This window comes from Erpetoichthys calabaricus, chromosome 12 (assembly GCF_900747795.2).
Source record: "Erpetoichthys calabaricus chromosome 12, fErpCal1.3, whole genome shotgun sequence".
NCBI lineage: Eukaryota > Metazoa > Chordata > Cladistia > Polypteriformes > Polypteridae > Erpetoichthys > Erpetoichthys calabaricus.
Window position 1 is genome coordinate 25,070,453 of NC_041405.2, and position 22,895 is coordinate 25,093,347.

The 22,895-nt window shown below is 41.5% G+C and overlaps 1 protein-coding gene across 2 annotated transcripts; it reads right to left on the reverse strand.

Annotated features, from left to right (window-relative positions):
- Nucleotides 1–1,438: 1,438 nt before the first annotated feature.
- LOC114661972 (tripartite motif-containing protein 16-like) lies at nt 1,439–22,889 on the reverse strand. Of its 2 annotated transcripts, XM_028815244.2 has the most exons (7): nt 22,229–22,888; nt 15,465–15,560; nt 10,465–10,698; nt 10,214–10,373; nt 5,822–5,887; nt 4,895–4,960; nt 1,439–2,566 (listed from the first exon to the last, which is right to left on the reverse strand). In XM_028815244.2, exons 1-7 carry the CDS (start codon nt 22,805–22,807, stop codon nt 2,025–2,027), a joined length of 1,743 nt encoding a protein of 580 aa, XP_028671077.1. In that variant the 5' UTR covers nt 22,808–22,888; the 3' UTR covers nt 1,439–2,024. The 2 variants fall into 2 exon arrangements, with proteins under 2 accessions (XP_028671077.1, XP_028671079.1); XM_028815246.2 differs by lacking the exon at nt 4,895–4,960 and having other exon boundaries at nt 22,229–22,889.
- Nucleotides 22,890–22,895: the final 6 nt, after the last annotated feature.

Sequence of the window (22,895 nt, forward strand, 5' to 3'; positions counted from 1 at the left end):
TTGCATGTTGCGTAACCAAACGGTAATTAAGACAATACTACCTACTGAAACCAATCCAGACCTGTTGTAACTGGTCTACCGTTGTGCTGCTCTCCCCTTCACAACAATGTGTGCGTAATCTCATCTCTCACTCTCCCGCTATAGCTCAACTCTGGGAACATTTTGACTGCCCTTGGTCATTACTTTATCACAGGTTCCTTGAGGAAATACGTTTCCTGTTTGTTCGTCTGCTCACAAGCTGCCGTTGTGGGAGGAGTTTAGACATAAATAAGAAAAGTCGCCAAAAACACGTGTTTGAAGCTGTTTACAGCAATTTGGTTCTTCAAGAAAATGGTTAAACAAATGCTCATTTCCAGGGTGTAAACCTAAACTTAAAAAAACAAAGTGCTTCCAGTTTCCATTGACCTCCCTACCTTAAGGTTATGCTTTGTGCTGATTAATCTGGATATGAACACTCGAACAGAAGACCCCGCTGAAAGCAGGCCTACGACTTTGAAGCACTCATTTCTCCGTGGATGACTACTTGCAGCCGAAGAGGAAAAGAAAATGTTTCCCCGATCGCCCATTCCAAAAATGTTCCAGGCGAGTTATTTCACTGCATCTCTAACTGAAATGGGATGAATTGTAGAATAATAACAATGGAAATGTCACTTACTAGCAAAGCAAATACGGTAGAGACGAGTGTCTCTTCTGAAGGGCGGCAAGGCAGAACAATCACTAGTGGTGCTGTTTCACTGATCTAACACCATAGGTTTGAAGTGGTTGCCTGGCTGATTTTCGTGTACATAACAATAATCTCCATACAGTCACGCGGTTCTCTCACGTATCCACACTAAGTAAGCATTTAGCACTGCAAAAAAATAAGATCAATAGCTAAACCTACTCGAACGAAAGTTGCCTGTTTGGTTGTTCAGGCTTTGATCGTTTCTTCCAGTTTAATTTTGGAAAGTGGAAAAATTGTCGTCAGAACTCCCTGATTGATGATAGCTGAAAATTTGTCTCCATCAGCAACAAAGCAGGGTTTTCAGCGGAATGTACCCTTTAGCTGCAGCATAGGCACAATTCTTTGATACCAAGTCTTTTCAATTGCCACATGTGCACCACTTGTTTGTTGCACCTCTTACCTTCCAGATGCATATTTGGTTCTTTCAGTCTGTCCGATTCTGCTTTCCTCACCGTTCTTCTCTGTTTGATCTATTGGAGCGACTCATCGGTGGATTCCAGCTGGTACAAATACGGTTTAGTGATTATTCTCGTCTTCGTGGCTAAAATGATAGCTTATTTGTCTAAATCCTGAAAAGAAAGCACACCCGTAAGAAATCGATTCTCAAAGTGGTAATTCATGTGCAGAATTCACTAAAAGAGACAGAAGAAACCACAACACTGGAGGGCTGAAAGGTCGTGCGGAGGGAGAAATAATCGATGATGTACATAGCTGGTTTTCTTTTAAAATGGCAGCATTTCACAGATAGCTTACTTACTTTGTTATTCCTTTCTAAAGTGATGTGGATACACTATTTTACAATATTTGTGCAATCACAAGATGCAAATTAATCTCCGATAGTGCAACGTAATGGACATACTTAATAAGTTTACACCTTTTTTTTTTCATGTTTGGACCCTTGTACCCTTATGCCTTAAATTTGCTTTTAAAATTTATAAAAAGAACACAATTTTATATGGCACCATGATTGATATTTTTCAAATCAAAGTTATTTCTTCACAAACTTATCCTTTAAGTTTAGGGATAATTGTCAGTGAAGGGGGACTGCAGCCATACATCTTACATGCCAAGCTAAAGAAAAGAGGGAAAGTTTTGTCTTATATGTTTCCTCGCTGGAATGAAGGTGATGGTGACCAGTTTACAATGGTTTGCATGTGCAAGGAAAATTTAAGGGCTTTAGACGACCAGTGCAAACAGTCAATACAGGTTTGTCCAGATCTAATTATGCAATTATTGCATTGCATTGCATTAAATGTTGTATAGTTAGATCTGGACCACCCTATAGTGTTCTAGGGCATCCTCAACAAAAAGGCGAATCTACCTGAACGATCCTTACATGGGAATCTGGATAGAGAGAAAAAGCAGGATACAGCGGCCCTGTGAAATTGGTCCTGAATCTGTGCAGTAAGCTCGTCTGCTGTGAGATGCTATAAAATGACAGACAGTTAGCTGGCCAGTCTAGGTACACCCCGATTCGATGACTAGACGCGACATTTAGTACAACTTCTTGATCATTGTGATACGCAGCGCAAGAAGAATCTGAGCAGAACAAACTCCAGGACTTGTCATTGTGCCCGATGATACAACTTGCATCTTTGCCTTTCCTATCAATACCAAAATACGTAACACCTATAACTGCTCCTTCTCCACATCTCTCCACCTCCCAATAAAAGCGAGAGCCAAAAAGACCCTCTGAGCAGAGAACTTGAAAGACGTTGTCAAATCTGGCAGGGTGGGCAGGCACAGTCCTTCTCATTTTAATGCACGTCACCTCCCTGTTTCCTTTAAACAGGTAAAGATTTTTATTGGCCGTGTTGGGGTTCAGAGTGAGAGAACAGGCATCTGAGTGGAGAAACAAAAGAAAAAAAAGACAGTTAAGCTGAAAGCAATTTGTACTGGAAATTTGAAACTTTACATGATGAACAGGCAGAATTAACCCATGCAGAAACAACTCCTGTCATCTTCTAAAGTGTTTAGCGTCCTACAGAGTGGGTGCCTGTCCTGGACACATGTAACCCAAGGAGAGGACCAGCCAGGAATGGGACGCCAGTCAATCCCAGGATCTTCTTCTTCCTCTTCATCTTTTCTCACTTCTGTGTGGAGTTGATGTGCTTGATTGAAGTTCTCCGAACAGCTTGGTCCTGCACCTCTTCCTCAGCCAAGTCCCTTTTCCTTCAGATCTTCTTTTCTTTCATCCATCCACCTCTGCTTTGGCCTCCCTCGCTTTCTCTTCTCCTGTACTTCTACTCCTTTCACTGTTTTGACCACATATCCATTATATTTCCTCATCACATCTCCTTCACTTCACTTCAACCTACTTCTCTGGATACACTGGATAATTTAGTGTTGGCCATTAAGCATATGCAGGTTTAAGGATATGTTGGAGGAAATCTGGAGTTCCAATCATTGTGGACATGGGGAGAACATGTAGATTACAATGCAGGCAGCACTTGAGCCAACTGTTGGATGGGAGACAGCAGCACTAACAACTACACCACCCACAAAAGAAATTTCAGTCATAGTTACATATAAACAAACATTTGAGACAATATTGTTCAACTTTAGACATGATACAGTAAATGTAAATAGTACCATATATACTCGCGTATAAGTCGGGTCTTGAAACCAGAAAAATTGATCATAGAATCAGACCCCGACTTATACTCCCGTTCAAAAATACGACACTTAGATTTTTTTTTTTTTACATCTTCTTCCATCCTCCAATCTCACAACAGTTTCTCAGACACATCAAATTTTATTGCAGCAGCACAGTTACCAATTTCTTTCGCCACTTCAACGACTTAATTTAAAACCAGCTTCATATTTTCTTCTGATCGAACCCTCCATCTTAGATAAGGGACGCTCTTATGATAAAGGTGTATGAGGGTGTGAGACACAAAAAAACACAAAACAGTGCAAACGTCGCTTCAGAATAGTTCAGGTATTACTGTGTGGTCACGTAGGCACAATACATAGAAAAAAAAAGGCAGTGCGCTCCGTGGTTATTCTCTCAGGTATGCGTTGGCATATCATAAACGTTTGGACCAATAGAGTTAGTTTTCCAAATTATACGATAAAATCAAGCCCCGACTTATCTTCGGGAAAACTTAAATGCGAGTATATATGGTATTTAATTCCAAAACTCTTTTACACAAATCCAATACCTTAGTGGATTCTCCACACACTCATAAAGATGCAGGGGAGTGACAAAATGAGCAAAATACTTGAACTAATAATTGGGAATTACGTACACTCAAATTAGCTGATGTTGCTTATCTATTGTATTTTTTGGAAGTGCTCATGTAACAGACAGACTGACCTTAGCATTTTATACTGTATATAAATGAGGACATTAGAGGGTCCACTCAGGTTGGATGCTTTGAAGAGAAAGTCAGAGAGATTGTGTTGGTCTGGACACATGCAGAGGAGAGATGCTGGGTATATTGGGAGAAGGGTGCTAAGGACAGAGCTGCCAGGCAAGAGGAAAAGAGGAAGGCCTAAGAGAAGGTTTATGGATGTGGTGAGAGAACATGCAGGTGATGGGTGTGACAGAGCAAGATGTGGAGGACAGAAAAATATGGAAGAAGATGACGGAGAGGACAGGAAGATATGGAACAAGATGATGGAGAGGACAGGAAGATATTGAAAAAGATGATTTTCTGTGGCAACCCCTAATGGGAGCAGTCGAGAGAAGAAGAAGAAGATACAGATAAGGCAAGGAGCAATTATTGACCCATTATGAATGTGTGAGGTAAACCCACCAACATTTTTATTAACCTAGCATATAATTCTTAAACCCACTTAGTCCACTTCAAGGTTGCAAAGGGCTGGAGCCAATCCCCCAGTATTAGGCTTAAGGCAAGACATAGTTAAACACCTTCTTCGGTAACGCCTCGGTAGAAAGTTCTTTTACTAGAATAGCAATCATTTCTGTCAGGGCAGTTTGATTCATTCGGGGCTTTCCCTGTCTCCCTGTGCAAACCTTATCAGCAGCCTGCCTTGAGCAATGTTTTATAGCAATTACTTAGTTTTTAGATGCTTTCTTGTCAAATGAGGCGTAATGTGGTATCTCACTTCCAAATATACTGTAAGCCAGCGCACCCCTTGTCATTCAATATGTCATTCACAATGAACACATTGTGCATTCCAAATAATAAAGCGAAGACTCACATGGAAGAAGGGCATCTCTGGAACTCAGTTTTGGAGCTGGAACATTAGAAATAGGAGCTTCTGGTGCTAAAAAAAAAAATATAAAAATAAAAGATTCTCTATATTACATGATTATGCATAGCTGTGCATATGTGTGTATGATATATACATATTTATACACACACACACACACACATTATAGACCCTTTCTCCCCCAGACTGACAGAGGGCAGCCCCCTTGATTTCCAGCAGGGCCACTGATCGTGAGCATGGAAGCTCAACACTGCTGGGGCTTGTGGCCACCACCAGGGGGCGCCTGGACTTTAACAGGGACCTATTTGGCTGCATTTCCGCCACACTTGGAAGTGCTGCCAGAAGAAGCTCGTTGGGCACCTGGAGTCCTTCCGGGTGCCCTATAAGAAGGGGACAGTCATCACCACTTGAAGCCAGAATCGGGAGAAAGAGGACAAAGCCTGAGGAGGAGTGAAGGTGGAAGGACTAGCAGCAAAGAAGGGACTGTGCTTTACTAAGTGCTGTGGAAGGCAATAAACTGTGTGCTGTGTGGCAAAACCTGTGCGTCCTGCCAGTCTGTGTCGGGGTTAGGGGGGCTATACGCTGTAGTATATATATACACACACACAGGATTCTGGACATATTCAGACCCCTTCACTTTCTGTGCAATTTATTGTGTTGCAGATTTCATTTTAAATGGATACATATGCCAATTTTATCCATTACTCTGCATTCAATAACCCATAATGACATAGTGAAAACATGTTTTAAGAAAGGTCTGCAAATTTATTAAAAACCAAAAACTGAATTTTCTCATTCATATAAATGTTCAGACCCTTAACTTAGATAATCTAGCCCACCATGTGCCATTCAATATGTCATTCACATTAATCAATGAACACTTTGTGCATTCCAAATAATAAAACAAAGACTCACATGGAAGAAGGGCATCTCTGGGACTCGGTATTGGAGATGGAACATTAGAAATAGGAGCTTCAGGTGCTAAATAAAAAATAAAAAAAATAATAAAAATAGTAAAAGATCCCCTATGTTATATGATTATGTATGTGTGTGTGTGTGCATGCGAGTATAACATATAAATGTTCAGACCTTTAACTTAATACTTTGTAAAAGTTCCTTTGGCAGCAATTCCAGCTTTGAGGCTTCTTAGTTTAGTCTCTACAAGCTTTGCACACCTGGATTTGGGCAGTTTATCCCATTGTCCCTCTCAGATCATCTCAAGCTCCATTAGTTTGGATGGGAAGCATCTCCACACTATGGAGCTGAAGACTGGTCTTTGGTTGGGTCACTCAAGAATAGTCAGAGATTTGCCCTGAGGCCACTCCAGTGTTGTCTAGACTGCATGCTTTGGGTCATTGTCACATTGAAAGGTGGCCCATCACACCAGTGTAAGACTCAGGACAGGCTTCTTCAAGGATCTCTCTCTCTCTGGATTTGGCTGAATTCACCCTTCATTCATTTCTGACCAGTCTCCCTGTTCCTGCCACTGAGAAGCACCCCCATAGTATGATGCTTCACTGTAGGGATGGTATTGGGCAAATGATGGGCAGTGCCTGGTTTTTGCCAGACATAGTGCTTGGATTTCTGCCCAGAATAGTTCAATTTGTGTCTTATCTGCTCCCAGAGTTCTTTGCTAAATGGTATTTAAACTCCAAGGCTGTCATTCGTCTTCAACTCAGAAATGTCTTCTGTGGTGCTGAAATTGTTGTCCTTCTGAAAGGTTCTCCTATCTCAGCAGAAGACTTGTGAAGCTCTGTGACCATTGGGTTCTTTGAGGTCTCTCTCTAAATTGCTTTCCCCAAGATTTCGTCCATTTTTTTTTCCCTACAGGAGTTTCATTTTGGGAGTTTTTTTTTTTCTTGTCTTCTTAGGGAATCAGGGCTGGGGATGCTGTCAAAAACAAGGCCTGTTAAAGCCCACTGAAGTATTCCTTGTGAGACTTTGGGCTTTATAAGAAATAAATTACTGTCACCTCTCTGGCCCTTTTTGCCCAGTTACTCAGTTTGGGCAACGACCAGCTCTAGGAAGATTCCTGGTGGTTCCAAACGTCTTCCATTTCACAATTACTGAGACCACTGTGCTCCTGGGTGCACTCAAAGCCTTGGAAATGGTTTTGTATCCTTGCCCTGATCTAAGCCTTAATAAAATTTTATCACGGAGGTCAACAAAGAGATCCTTGGACTTCATGGCTTGGTTTTTGTCCTAAATGCAACATGAATTGTGGGACTCACAAGTGTGTGCCTTTCAAATTTAATTTGCCACAGGTGGACTCCAATCATGTTCTAGACCAGGGGTCTCCAACCTTTTTTCCCCTGAGAGCTACTTTTACAAAATGAAAATAGCTGAGAGCTACTCCTGTTTTCTAATGTTTATTCTCATAGCTTATTTCAACCCAAACAAACTGAATAAGCTTGTTTTGCCTGAATATTTACAAAATGTTGTGCTCACATTAAAAACATCACAAAAAATATTTAGTTCACCTGAAAGTGCATTTTGTATGTCTGTATGCATTTTCTAGTGTATCTCACATTATTGAATTAAAACTTGAATGCTGTCAAAACAAAGCAATGCAATTCCAAATACACAGATATGACTTATTCATTTGTCATTTTGTCACATGTCACTTTATTCACATGTCCAGTTGCATGTGTGATGTGTTTTTTAGTTAGTCAGATGACTGGCACAGAGGTGTATGGTGGAGTGGAGCCACTGAGGTTCACTCTTATGGAGTCATTTCAATGTTCATCTGTCAGTCTTGTTCTGAACTTTGAGACAGACAGACAGACAGACTTTATTAATCCCCAAGGGGAAATTCACACACTCCAGCAGAAGCATACTGATAAAAAACTATATTAATTAAAGAGTAATTCTAAATTGGTCCTAGTGTGTGCTTGGTGTGTGGGTGCATTTGTGTGTGTCCTGCGGTGGGTTGGCACCCTGCCCGGGATTGGTTCCTGCCTTGTGCCCTGTGTTGGCTGGGATTGGCTCCAGCAGACCCCCGTGACCCTGTGTTCAGATTCAGCGGGTTGGAAAATGGATGGATGGATGGATGATAAAAAACACAGTGCAAGATAAAAAATGCAAGGTGGAGAGTGCGAGGCTGGTATAACAGACAATAACTTTATATAATATTAACATTTACCCCCCCCCGGGTGGAATTGAAGAGTCGCATAGTGGGGGGGAGGAACGATCTCCTCAGTCTGCCAGTGGAGCAGGACAGTGACAGCAGTCTGTCGCTGAAGCTGCTCCTCTGTCTGGAGATGATCCTGTTCAGTGGATGCAATAGATTCTCCATGACTGACAGGAGCTGCTCAGCGCCCGTCTCTCTGCCACGGATGTCAAACGGTCCAACTCCGTGCCTACAACAGAGCCTGCCTTCCTCACCAGTTTGTCCAGGCGTGAGGCATCACTCTTCTTAATGCTGCCTCCCTAGCACACCACCGCGTAGAAGAGGGAGCTCGCCACAACCGTCTGATAGAACATCTGCAGCATCTTATTGCAGATGTTGAAGGACACCAGCCTTCTAAGGAAGTATAGCCGGCTCTGTCCTCTCTTGCACAGAGAATCAGTATTGGCAGTCCAGTCTAATTTATCATCCAGCTGCACTCCCAGGTATTTATAGGTCTGCCCCCTCTATGTGATTTCATGACATTCATGTCAGACTCACAGATGTATGGCGACCCAAAAAAAACAGACATTTTCAGAGCCTCTTGGTGAAGATTCTTATAGTTATCTGGCTCTACTAAGCTCCAGAAATGCTGAGAATGCTGTTTAGACTTTAACTACACATTATTTTGAAGGTTTACTAACATATAATATATAAAATCCAATGTCTGTTTGTCCGCTTTTCACGAGAGAACTACTTAACAGATTTAGATCGGGTTCTTTTCTACAATTTGCTTGAATATTCCAGTTGATTTTGCGACTTCTCTCATTTCGCTATATATCATAGTTCACTTGCGGTACTGATTTATTTGCGTGAATCTGAGAAACACGCAGCGGGCCAAGGGGATGGGGGCCTTCCTCAATCACTCGCCTGCTTCGGGGCATGTTCCTTAACTCCGCTTAGCTAGCGAACGAGAGAACAATGGAATTCAACTTTGTTTGATATTTAAAATAAAGCGTTACTTAGGTCTTGATGAGTCTGAGTCCAGATATTCTCTTAAGTGTATGCCACATTGAGAAGATAGATGGCAATTCAGATTGTGGATTGTGATTTTGTGTTAAAAGGATCATGACATGATTTTTTGGAAAGATCACCCACACCCCTAATTTGACTAATCAAGTTTTCAAATTTATGTAGGATTCATTAACCAATTGGCAAGCTACCGGTAGCTCACGAGCGACGTGTTGGAGATCCCTGTTCTAGATACATGTCAAGGATGAGGGTGAGGTTGTTAAAAATATAGTTCTCATAGCATTGTAACCATATCCACATGGAACCTGGTTTGGTATTCTGATTTCTTTCCATTATTTATTTAATGACTGACTTGTCAGTAAGCATGGGTGAGCATATGAGTTTTACCCTGAAACAAACAGTGCTTGATCCAGCTTTGCTTCCTGGGCATTGCAATAAACTCCAGCTTCCCACCACTTTATAACTATAAAAAACAGATTCAGAAAATGCATAGATGGCTTAATGTTCCAGCTGTAAGTACCAGAATTGAATTTAATTAAATCAAGCAATGTTTAAGCCATTGCACGTTACACAGGTCCTCAGTTACATACTAATAAAACTGCGGCCTTGTCAGTAAGTTAAGCATAAATGTGACACGTAAATCTCTAATAAAGCATGTAGTATCTCGTCATGACTATTCATTCTGTTACACATACTAGATTTAATGACCCCTAGGGCCCTGCCCGGGATGCCCTGATTATGGAAGGACTGGGGGAGAGAATATTTTCAAAACCATTTCTCCCATGTACCAACAGAGGGCAGCCCCTTTGGTTTCCAGCGGGGCCACAGGTTGTGAGCATAGAAGCTCAATCCTGTTGGGGCCCGTGGCCACCGCCAGGGGGCACATGGAGGTTTTCAGGGCCCTATTTGGCAGCACTGCTGCCACACCCGGAAGTGCTGCCAGAAGAAGCTCGTTGGGTACCTGTACTTCTTCTGGGTGCCCTATAAATGGAGCCAATCACCACCACTCATTGGCCTGAGTCGGGAGAAAGAGGACAAAGCCTGTGTGGAGGACTGAAGTGGTGGCAAAGGGACTTGTGTTGGTCTGGTTAGCAAAGGAAAGTGCTTCCCATTGCCCGTCTGTATCGGGGTTAGGGTGGCTGTAAATGCCCGGGCATCACACCCCATACCTTTCTCAGTGGGTCTTCTGAAATTCCACTTGCTCAGCTCATCCACTCTCTCCTTCATAGATGACACCTCCAGCCTCAGATTCTCAAATGAGAAGTTGTCATCGATCGTGATGCTGAAATCTTTCGTTTCTTGTGACGAAATGTGAAGAAACGGAAAGCTCTGCAAGGAAAGAGACATATTGGAGAATTTTAGACATTTTTTGTTTGGTCTTATCATGTTCTGATTATTTTCATTAAAGTATTCGTCTCACCTGGAGGAACTGGATGTGGTTGTGTATCTCCGAAAGCTGGGTCAGTTTGGCTTCCCTCTTATTCACTTCCTCAAGTTCCTCCTTCATTTGCCTCATTAGCCTATCGGCCTTCCACACGTTGGTATTCTTTTGCTCTTTAATCTGGTCCATCACTTTCATTTGGGTTTTCTCAGTGGCTTCTAGTAGTTCTTTGAAGCTGTCCTTACATTTTCCCATCTCTCTTTCTGCCAAAAACTGGAAAACCAAAGGAAAAAGTTGATTACAGTTGGATCGTCAGGATAAGGAACAAGCTATCTGGTAGGTAGGTGGAATTTTATTTGTCCCTGGGGAAATTGTCCTTTTCACAGAAGCTTAATAAATATTATAACAAAAAAATACACACCATAATTACTAAAAAAGAAAGTATAGAAAGCACACAGGATGTACAAGGCATCACAACTGGAAGTCGGGAAGATCCCTTACCTGGACGGGAGACCCTGAGTAAATAGAAAGCTATCCCGACCAAAAGAGGGAAAGATGGCACACCTGGACAAGGCTTCCCTAAGGGATAGATGGACATCCCAGCCGGAGAAGATTCCATACTCAGATGGGAGGCTCTGGGCAAATAGACAGGAGTCCTGACCAGACACGATTCCAGTATCTTCCCAGGATGGGAGAAAAGAGAAGGACAGAGAAAGACAGTCTCCAAGGGGTGTTTATTCCCCCCAGATAATAGATGGCAGCAACTGTCTATATTGGCACCTATTCGGGAACCAGCAGGGAATACTGGGAGTTGTAGTCCAGCAGCACGGCCCTGCTGAGGTCCATGGGTGCCGCAAGGGGGCACTGCAAACAGATATGCTCTCCACTATATTGGACTTCCCCTATGACCCAGAAGTACTCACAACGGTCATTAGCCGGGTCCTCAGTAAAAGGAGTTGGTTCTGAGAGGACAGAGAGCAACACTCAACTGGAGGAGGGTAGTGCGGTGGTGAGAGGAATTGTGGAGAGGTGACTGGAAAAGAGAAAATCTGTACTTGTGCTACTTGGAAGAAGTATTTTTTTATTTGAGCCCGGGACTCTGTGTATGTTCATGTTGGGGTTTGGGGCTTGCTGACGCCCCTGTTTCTATCACAAAAGAACACGTCTGACACAGAGAGAGACAGATATTGCTGTAAGCATTAAAGGGGCCCCCCTGGAGGGTTTTTTTTGCTTTGTAATTTGATAGCTACAAGTTCTCAATATTTTGCTTACAGCTGAAAAGTAGAAACAGCATACACGCAAAAAAAATTGGATTTTGTAACAAAGTGTGTACACAAGGGCCCACGTCAAGTCCCTTGAAAAATCTCAAATCAACTTCAGATTATGCACAGGTGCTTTTAGCAGCTCCCTGTCACCTCCCACCAGTAACCATGTATGGCTTAAAGAAAAGCCCTTTTGGAATATTCATGACCTAATCAGCATATAAATTTGGCCATGTTCCTGAATGACAGCTTTACTTTCAAACCATGGGGGAAAGCAGAAAAATAAAGTTAAGGCAATGTGAACTTGAGGTATTACTGACATTCAGAGGAATTTAAGGAGAGGCCGGGGGGCCTGCAACCCCAAGGATGGATTGTGTTACTACAAGAATTCTCAAATAAAAGTTATCTTTTCCTCAGTTTTTTTTATCAATAAATTGGGTGCACAGTAACACAGCGATATTGCTGTCTCGTAGTAAGGTGTCTGGGGGGACTGCATCCCAACTGTTTCCTGTGTGGAGTTTGCTCATGGGTAGGCATAGGTTCGCTCTGATTTCCTCCCTCAGTCCAAAGACACTTGTGCGGATGCACAATTTAAACAGATTTTTAATTTCATGGGAACTGTTACATATGCATAACAAAACTATTTCAAACACAGCAAGTAATTAATCATATTAAAAAAAGAGTAAAACGTAATAATTTGAAAGTAAATTATGTTTCATGTTGTGTTGAGTTATTCGTTGCGTAATACGATTTTGTTCTTTTTGGCTTTGAAATTAACATGCAAATACTTTTTAAACTTACACTTTTACTGTAAAACTTCAGTAAAAACTTTTTTTTTTAATTAAATTTTCGTCAATATCGCATTGAATTTTGATTCTGTGTTTGGACTTTCATCGTGACAACGCAATGTATAACTGCCTGTGAGTGAACTTTGTTTCTTTCTCTCTATTAAATAAAATGACTTTTTCGAATGTTTGTCTCTGTGATTTGTTAATTGTCTTTGCAATAGCTATTCTAATGGGAAACTGTTAACGTTTTAATATGAATAGTATATCAAGATCTCCTTTGGTTTCTAATGTTATCTGCAGAAGATGTACTACATCACCATTCTTGGATACATCCTTCTTTCTACAGTAATTTGTGTGGTGGAAGACCGTACAGTGTTAACAATTCTATGGGATATTGTAAGTTGATGTTTTCGTCTTCCGCACTATCACCACCAATTGTTTCAGCATAGTCTATTGATACGCATTTAACCAATTTGCTGAGTAACCGATCAACATTTTTGGTGTTAATTTGTTTGACCTCCTTGTTTCTCGGTGCTAGGATTGCCTGTGCACTCATTTCTTCTGTTGATAACCATTTGGGATGAAATTCTTCAATCAGATTTGGACATAATAAGTCTTTTTTAATTGGGAACTTAAAGTAAGGAAAACTTTAAAATTAATAAGAGCTGAGAGAGCAGAAACTGTGTCTGTCAAAAGCACACAAATGAGAGGTGAGATTACCGTGTGCGTGGTTAAATATGGTTGAGAGGAGGGCGTGACTTGAAAAAAATCTCATGGCAATAGTCTCATCTTGTGAGACTTGTAAAAATCTTCAAAAAAAGTCTTGTCGTCGAATTGTTTTTATATAATAGAGAGATATAATATGAAATATACCATTAATTAATAGGTACAATAAAAATGTATACTGATGTAAATTGGGCAATAATATTTTGCATGTGGTTACCTTATCACTTAACGCTGTATATGACATATTTGAAAATATTTGATGCATTTTGCATGACTATTCCATTTTCTCTTGTTTTGTTTCTTTATTTTTGTTTTTAAAATTGTTATTTCTATTCTATTCTTTACATGCACCTTTGTCATAAAAGTATTTTCATTGTACTACACAATAACAATAAAGTGTTTGAACTTGAACAGATGGAGAAATACTGTGTGGCTAAGGATCTACGCTGGTATCTGGAAGTTAGCAGATTTAAGTCCCATTACCGCCAGAAGGGATCCTACTCCGTTGGGTCCTTCAACAAGTCCCTATACAGCAGGGTCCCCAACTCCGGTCCTGGGGGGCTGCAGTGGCTACAGGTTTTCATTTTAACCCTTTTCTTATTTAGTGACCTGTTTTTCCTGCTAATTAAATTCTTTTGAATTCATTTTAATTGACTCGCTCTTGAAGACTCAGACCCCTCAATTGTTTCTTTTTCCTTAATTAACAGCCAAACAATAATCAGATACAAAATGAGCCAAAACATGACCAGCAAACTGTGTCCATCATACAATATCTGAAAATAAAGAAAGGTGAATATCTCAGAAATGTTGATCTCCTCAGGTCCCCAAAACATTTGAACAGAGCTCTTAGAAAAGAGAAAATCAACTATTTCAGAAATGTCTGCCATTGCACAATGAGAGCAGCAACAAGCCATGGAATTAAAGAACGGGTTTAATTAACAAGAAGACATGGCGCCTAATTAAGCAACTGATTGGAGTGAAATTGGTTGGAGTTTGAGGCCCTGACTTAGTTGGTCTTCTGTTGGCTCCCTCACTTCACATTTCATTTCTGTTTAAAGAAAGAAATGAAGCAATTGAGAGGAATGATGAAGAAATTCAGGGGAACAAATCTTAAAAAGAAAAAAGTCAATTACAATGAATTCAAAAGAAGTTAATTAGCAGCTAAAACAGGTCACTAATTAAGAAAAGGGTTAAAATGAAAACCTGTAACCACTGCGGCCCTCCAGGACTGGAGTTCTGTACAGCAGCTGACCCTGCACTGTAAACCCCCCTCCAGGGCTTATGTGAAAAGACAATTTCCTCTAGGCGGATAATAAGTTATATTATAACAAAATCAAAATTACAGGTTAGTTCATGGTTTCATATTTTACTTCAGACAGGTTATTTCCACTTAAATATTTCATATCTTTTACACGCCTGAAAGATGCTGTCGGCAATACAGCGATTGAAATGGTAGTGCGTATGGCTGAAGCCTATGCCTGCCTATACAAACAGCGGTGTGACAGTCTGAGCAAATCTGCATCCAACGTCACATATACCCCTGTGACTAAATATTTAAAAAACAAAAGTGTGTTATCTGTCTCTTTGATGAAGCAAATAAATAACAGAAAGCGCTCCATCTTTCAAATCGGCTATGCTACTTAAAATAAGAAAATTGCTTCTTTTGCCATAATTAAAATATGTAGACAAACAAAGTTAAAATCTTTTCTGTCATTTAAATATTGTGTTATTTTTCATGATGATGATGATGACTGATAAGCCAATTTAGATGCCCTAACTCACACATTTATTTCTAGCAGGACTGACTACTGCAATGTTGTATTCACTGACTGTTCAATTCGTTCCTTTTGCAGCATGTCACTCATTTAAACGATAGATAGATAGATAGATAGATAGATAGATAGATAGATAGATAGATAGATAGATAGATAGATAGATAGATAGATAGATAGATAGATAGATAGATAGATAGATAGATAGATAGATAGATAGATAGAGTAGATAGATAGATAGATAGATAGATAGATAGATAGATAGATAGATAGATGGATAGATAGATAGATAGATAGATAGATAGATAGATAGATAGATAGATAGATAGATAGATAGATAGATAGATAGATAGATAGATAGATAGATAGATAGATAGATAGATAGATAGATAGATAGATAGATAGACTTTATTAATCCCAAGGGGAAATTCACATAAAATTCACAGATGCAAGTGTTTCTCAGTCTAATTACCACTCCCATCACATCTCACCTGAACAGAGTCAGAGTTTTCTTGCATCTTCTTCAACTTCATGCTTAGATCTTGGGTTTCCAATCTAATCTGGCAAAGTGCTATTCCCAGCTGAATCTGTGGGAGAAACAGAGAATACGTATTTGTGGAGTGATCTCGATTTGCAATGCATTTAATACAAAAGTATCTTTACACTCGTATAAGATACATAAATGACAAAAAGCAGACAGAAGAGGTTCTAAAAGAATAGGACAATACATTCCAGGGTAAAATTCCTAAATTCTCAACCTATTCAGAGCACACTGCCATTACCCAGCAATGAAACCATCTCCCCTAGGGTGACCATACCTGCTGTGTAGTCAGCAACGTACAGTCATACGAAAACATTTGGGAACCCCTCTTAATTCTTTGGATTTTTGTTTATCATTGGCTGTAGCAACTTCCTTTTAATATACGACATGCCTTATGGAAACAGTAGTATTTCAGTAGTGACATTAAGTTTATTGGATTAACAGAAAATATGCAATATGCATCATAACAAAATTAGACAGGTGCATAAATTTGGGCACCCCAACAGAGATATGACATCAATACTTAGTTGAGCCTCCTTTTGCAAATATAACAGCCTCTAGACAATCTAGCACTCCTATAGCCTTTGATGAGTGTCTGGATTCTGGATGGAGGTATTTTTCACCATTCTTCCATACAAAATCTCTCCAGTTCAGTTCAATTTGATGGCTGCCGAGCATGGATAGCCTACTTCAAATCATCCCATAGATTTTCGATGATATTCAAGTCAGGGGACTGTGACGGCCATTCCAGAATATTGTACTTCTCCCTCTGCATGAATGCCTTTGTAGATTTCAAACTGTGTTTTGGGTCATTGTCTTGTTGGAATATCCAACCCCTGCGCAACTTCAACTTTGTGACTGATGCTTGAACATTATCCTGAAGAATTTGTAGATATTGGGTTGAATTCATCTGACCCTCGACTTTAACAAGGGCCCCAGTCCCTGAACTAGCCACACAGCCCCACAGCATGATGGAACCTCCACCAAATTTGACAGTAGGTAGCAGGTGTTTTTCTTGGAATGCTGTGTTCTTCTTCCGGCATGCAAAGCGCTTTTTGTTATGACCAAATAACTCAATTTTTGTCTCCTCAGTCCAAAGCACTTTGTTATAAAATGAATTTGGCTTGTCTAAATGAGAATTTGCAAACAACAAGTGACTCTGTTTGTGGCGAGAGTGCAGAAAGGGCTTCTTTCTCATCACCCTGCCATACAGATGTTCTTTGTGCAAATTGCAGAAAGGGCTTCTTTATATTGTGTCAAAGTGTCATATCTTCAGTGTTGTCCCATGAAAAGATATAATAAAATATTTACAAAAATGTGAGAGGTGTACTCACTTTTGTGAGATACTGTATGTTGCAAAAAGTGGTGTAATGAACATCCACATAGCACCTACTGGCGACACACATAGAACCAAACAGGACTGCTCAACCACTCTACAGTTCCCAGCATTTAAAAATGCTTTACACACACATGTGGTCACAATGCTTTAGTAAACAGTATACGCTATACGAGTGAGGCACGCCAACTGGGACCGAGCATGGGAAATGATTACCCACAATCCCGCAGCAAAAGAGAGAGAGAGAACCATCATCGGCTCCGTTGTGATCACGTAACTCTCGGCAGACAAAGCGGACACGTACTGCTCGTATTGCAAGACCTCACTCGTTTATCAAGTTAAAAATTTGTTAAAAAATTTTTGCTCGTCTTGCAAAACAGTCACAGACCAAGTTACTCTCAATCCAAGGTTTTACTGCAAATATGAAAAATAAAGAAAGTCCCCAGGTAAGACAGTCATACCCAATAATCAGGGTGTCAGAGAGTGGTGACTTGCTGCATGTTGATTGTGGGGCTTCAAGGGTCATTACTGTCACCTTATACAGAGTATTTTTTGTTATTGTTCTTTATTTCGCCTTATACAATTTCTTGAATTAGGAATTTGTTAGTTTTCGCATACAGTCATGGCCGAAATTATCGGCACCCCTGGAATTTTCCCAGAAAATGCACCATTTCTCCCAGAAAATTATTGCAATTACAAATGTTTTTGTATATACATGTTTATTTCCTTTATGTGCATTGGAACAACACAAAAAAAACAGAAAAAAAGTCAAATCTGACATCATGTCACACCGAACTCCAAAAATGGGCAGGACAAAATTATTGGCACCCTTTCAAAATTGTGGGTAAATCGTTTTATTTCAAGCATATGATGCTCGTTTGAACTCACCTGTGGCAAGAAACAGGTGCTGGCAATATAGCAATCACACCTGAAGCCAGTTAAAATGGAGAAAAGTTGACTCAACCTTTCTGTTGTGTGTCTGAGTGTGCCACACTAAGCATGGAGAACAGTAAGAAGAGCAGAGAATTGTCTGAGGACTTGAGAACAAAAATTGTGGAAAAATATCAACACTCTCAAGGCTACAAGTCCATCTCCAGAGATCTTCATGTTCCTTTGTCCACTGTGCACAACATAATCAAGATGTTCACAACACATGGCACTGTAGCTAATCTCCCTGGACGTGGACGGAAGAGAAAAATTGATAAAAGACTGCAACGAAGGATAGTCCGAATGGTGGATAAATAGCCCCAATCAACTTCAAAACATATTCAAGCTGTTCTGCAGACTCAGGGTGCAACAGTGTCAGCTCGAACTATCCGTCGACATCTGAACGAAATGAAATGCTATGGCAGGAGAGCAAGGAGGACCCCACTGCTGACACAGAAATATAAAAAAGCCAGACTGGAGTTTTCCAAAATGTACTTGAGGAAGCCAAAATCCTTCTGGGCGAACGTCTTGTGGACAGATGAGACCAAGGTAGAGCTTTTTGGTAAAGCTCATCATTCTACTGTTTACAGAAAACGGAATGAGGCCTACAAAGAAAAGAACACAGTACCTACAGTTAAACATGGTGGAAGTTCTAAGATGTTTTGGGAATGTTTTGCTGCCTCTGGCACTGGATGCCTTGACTGTGTGGAGGGCATCATGAAATCTGAAGACTACCAAAAGATATTGGGGCGCAATGTAGGGCCCAGTGTGAGAAAGCTGGGTCTGCGTCAGAGGTCATGGGTGTTCCAGCAGGACAATGACCCCAAACATACCTCTAAAAGCAACCAGAAATGGTCGAAGACAAAGCACTGGAGAGTTCTGAAGTGGCCAGCAATGAGTCCGGATCTAAATCCGACTGAACACTTACAGAGAGATCTCAAAATTGCTGTTGGGAGAAGGCGCCCTTCAAATCTGAGAGACCTTGAGCAGTTTTCAAAAGATGAGTGGTCGGAAATTCCAGTTGAGAGGTGTAACAAGCTTGTTGATGGTTATAGGAAGCACTTGATTTCAGTTATTTTTTCCAAAGGGCGTGCAACCAAATATTAAGTAGAGGGTGCCAATAATTTTGTCCAGCCCGGTTTTTGAGTTTTTTGTGAAATGATGTCAGATTTGGCTTTTTTTCTCTGTTTTTTGTGTTGTGCCAATGCAAATAAAAGAAATAAACATGTGTATACCAAAACATTTGTAATTGCAACAATTTTCTGGGAGAAATGGTGCATTTTCTGGGAAAATTCCAGGGGTGCCGATAATTTCGGCCATGACTGTACCCCTTGGGGTAAGAGCACAGGGCCAGCCATTATACAGCGCCCCTGGAGCAATTACAGGTTAAGGGTCTTGTGGTATAGCGGGTCCCCAGCTCCCGTTCTAAGGCCAGTTTTAAATAAATAATCACCGCGCTCGCAGTTTAGCGAGGGGGCGTGGTGGTTGTGTGGCTGAAGCGGTTCTCAGGGCGAATTGCGGTGTGGGCGTTTCTCACCTAAGTGCACAGGTGAGAGACCGTCCGCACCTGTGATTGTTCCTGGGGCTGCTAATTTGCTACAGCTGCCATGCCCTCTTAATAAAATAGAAGTGCGAGTCGGCTAGGAGAAAGAAAAAAGAGAAAGGAGAGAAGAAACGGAGGTTGTAGGAGAAAGCAGGACGCAGGGGGGAGAGAGAGACGGTGCGGGAGAGCGAGTGAGTGCAGGCTCGCATGCAGCTGTACGGGAAGCCTGGGTGTTGGATCGACACCCAGGAGTAGTAGTAGTAGTGGTCGCTCCCGCTGTGTGATCATGTAGCAGGAGTGACCAGTAAAGAAGGATGAATGGCCGCGTAAGGCCGGGAAGGCAGCAGGAGTCGTGAGGCTTCATGGTTGAAGTTCTTGATGTGAGTGTCCTGGTCGTCAAGGAAACCAAGTCGCAGTCTGGGATGAGTGCACGACCGAAACCAGGAATCGGGAAGCCTCCAGACCGGTCGAGCGGAGTGAAGGCCAGCTGCTGAGAGAGCGACTCTCCTGTTGCAGGGCCCAGAAGGGTGAAGCAGGGGAGCCACCAGAGGAAAGGAGACACCGGGCTTCTTGTTGTTGTTTTTTTTTTTTTAAAAAAAGGACTGCTTTCTGCCTGGTTTTAACCTCGTTGTTTTTAGAAGACTTTTTTCTGTTGTTTTTAACCTCCATGTTGCACATCTGTTTTAGGGATTATTTATTTATTGACATTTTGAAATGCACTGCACTTTATTTTGAACACCTTGTTTTTGTTGATTGTTTTAAATAAAAGCACCTTGCACTTGTGCACCATCCCCTTGCTACGTTGTGCCTCACTGCCAAGCTCGTCGGTAACATTATCGACGGTGTCGGGTTAAGGGCTCCTGAACAGAAGAAGGGAGCATGCGCAAACCCGCATCGTCACAGGTCTTGCTCAGGGGCCCAGCAGAGTAGGATCTCTTTTGGCAGTGACGGGGATTTGAACCGGGCAACCTTCTAGATACCAGCACAGATCCATAGCCTCAGAGCCACCACTCAGTACGGTGACATTCTTCCTTGGATGTGCTAATCAACATTCAACATGTCACCGCTCTCTGGCGTCATATTAGTGTGTGTGGCTACCTTGCCTAGAAACTTCTCTTGCTTAGATTAAATTAAATAACCACCTTATTCTGAAAATTTCAGAACATTTTTGTTTTGTCTATCTTAAATTCACCTGCTATAGCAAACTCAGACTTTAAAATAAAAATGTTAAATCTATTATTATTTATTAAATTACATATCTATTGACTATATTTATGTATCTAGATTGCAAATACCATACATTGCATCAATGTTCATATTGTTAACTACACGTCAATATTGCAGCTACTTCTTTGTTTTGTCTTGTTTGTGTTTTAATTTTAATTCTATTTTTAATTTATTATTTGCACTTCAGGGCGGCATGGTGGCACAGTGGGTAGCTCTGCTGCCTTGCAGTTGGGAGATCTGGGGACCTGGGTTCGCTTCCCGGGTCCTCCCTGCGTGACGTTTGCATGTTCTCCCCATGTCTTCGTGGGTTTCTTCCGGGCGCTTCGGTTTCCTCCCACAGTCCAAAGACATGCTGGTTAGGTGGACTGGCGATTCTAAATTGGCCCTAGTGTGTGCTTGGTGTGTGGATGTGTTTGTGTGTGTGTCCTGCGGTGGGTTGGCACCCTGCCCGGGATTGGTTCCTGCCTTGTGCCCTGTGTTGGCTGGGATTGGCTCCAGCAGACCCCCGTGACCCTGTGTTCGGATTCAGCGGGTTGGAAAATGGATGGATGGATGGATACACTTCATGTTGTTACACTGTGGACCCTGAGCTTCGCAGTTTCGGCTATCTGTATACTTGCATATAGTTGAGATGGCAATAAAGTTCACTTTGACTTGACTTTGACTTTAAAAACGGTATCTTAAACTTTCCTGTTTGTTGATCGCTTGTAGAAGTATACTTTAAACAGAAATTATCGAATGACACAAGGTGAGGGTAAATTTACTTTCAAAACGTTGCCACAGGGTTAAATGGGGTGAAAAAGGTTGGGAACCCCTGGCTCAAGCCATTTGTGTGTCCAAAGAGCGATTGATGTGGTATAATGGTGGCTCTAACACCAGGGCACAGTCAAATGAATAAAAAACATAAAAAACAAAAGACAGCTGCTGAATGTGTGGCCTAGTAGTTAAGACTTTGGACTTCAAAACCTGCTTGTGCTCCAACGGGAAAAACAAAAGAAATGGAACCAATTGTATCTCTAAAATGTTGTAAGTCACCTTGGACAAACTCTTAAGCCAAAAAAGTAAATGTAAACTAAAAATGCAAGCCGATATATAACCCTATATTCCCGATACCTGACAAAAAAAAAAACAAACTGCTTGTTACAATTGACCAATTTTTTTAAGTATCTATCACAGTAACCAAAGGAATTTATGGCACTGCACCAGAGTTCCATTTTTTTGTAACCTTTAATTAATATCAAAATCCAGAGGAATCCAGTAACTAAAGGATACCAGAGGTAACAGCCATACATTTTCCTAACCCAGTAATCCAGAAGGATCTGGGACAGCCGGAGCCAATCCCAGCAGTCATCTCACTCAAGGCAGGAAGAACAGCTGGAGAAGATGCCAGTCCATCGCATGGCAAACACACAGACACACACTATAAGGGCCTACTTTAGCAACATCAACTTACCTAACCTGCATGTCTTTGGACTATTGGAGGAAACCCTCATGGATACGGGGAGAACATGCATGAAACACCAAGGAAGGTAATACCAGCCTCCATACTGCAAAGCAACAGTGCTACCACTGTGCCACCCCGGAAGGTAGCAGAACATCAAGAGAAAGATAATTCATAGAACAGGAGTATAACCTGCCAGCCCCCTGCTCTGCCTTTCCCCTCTTGAGGTAAACCACTCACCTGTTTCTCTGCTCTCGCCCTCTCCAGATCCATTATCACATGCTTCTTGTGTTCAGTGGTTGCACACTGTTGGCACACACATATCTGATCGGTTAGGCAGAAGACATCCAGGCGTTTCTGGTGCTTTAAGCACATCGTGTTCTGCCGATTACGAGAAGGTCTGACCAACTTGTGTCTCCTCTGAGCTCCGTCAGCCTTGTGATTCTGGATGTGAGGCCCACATAGGTAGACCTTACAGCTGACGCAGAACTTCACCGCTCTCAATTTTTTCCAGGTACACAAATCGCACTCTGCCTCTGGAAGTTCATCCCCCATCTGAGAGGTCGGGTTGCCGTGTCTGCTTGTCTTCAATTCCTCCACAATGTTAGCCACAGTGATGTTTTTACTGAGCTTTGGTTTTGAAGGAAAGATTTCTCTACACTGAGGACAACTGAACCTCTCCGCCGTTTCCCAGTATTTGTTGATGCAAAACATGCAGTAGTTGTGACCGCAGGGGATACAAACAGGTTCATTAAGGACCTCCAGACAGATGGAGCAAGTCAATAGATCTGGAGAGCTGATGTGCATAGCTTCTGCCATCGTGTCTGAGAGATGTGAAGTACTGGCTGGCAGACGGGATTTCTGAGGAATGGAAAGTGAAAGTTACTGAACAGACAGAGGAGGGGAG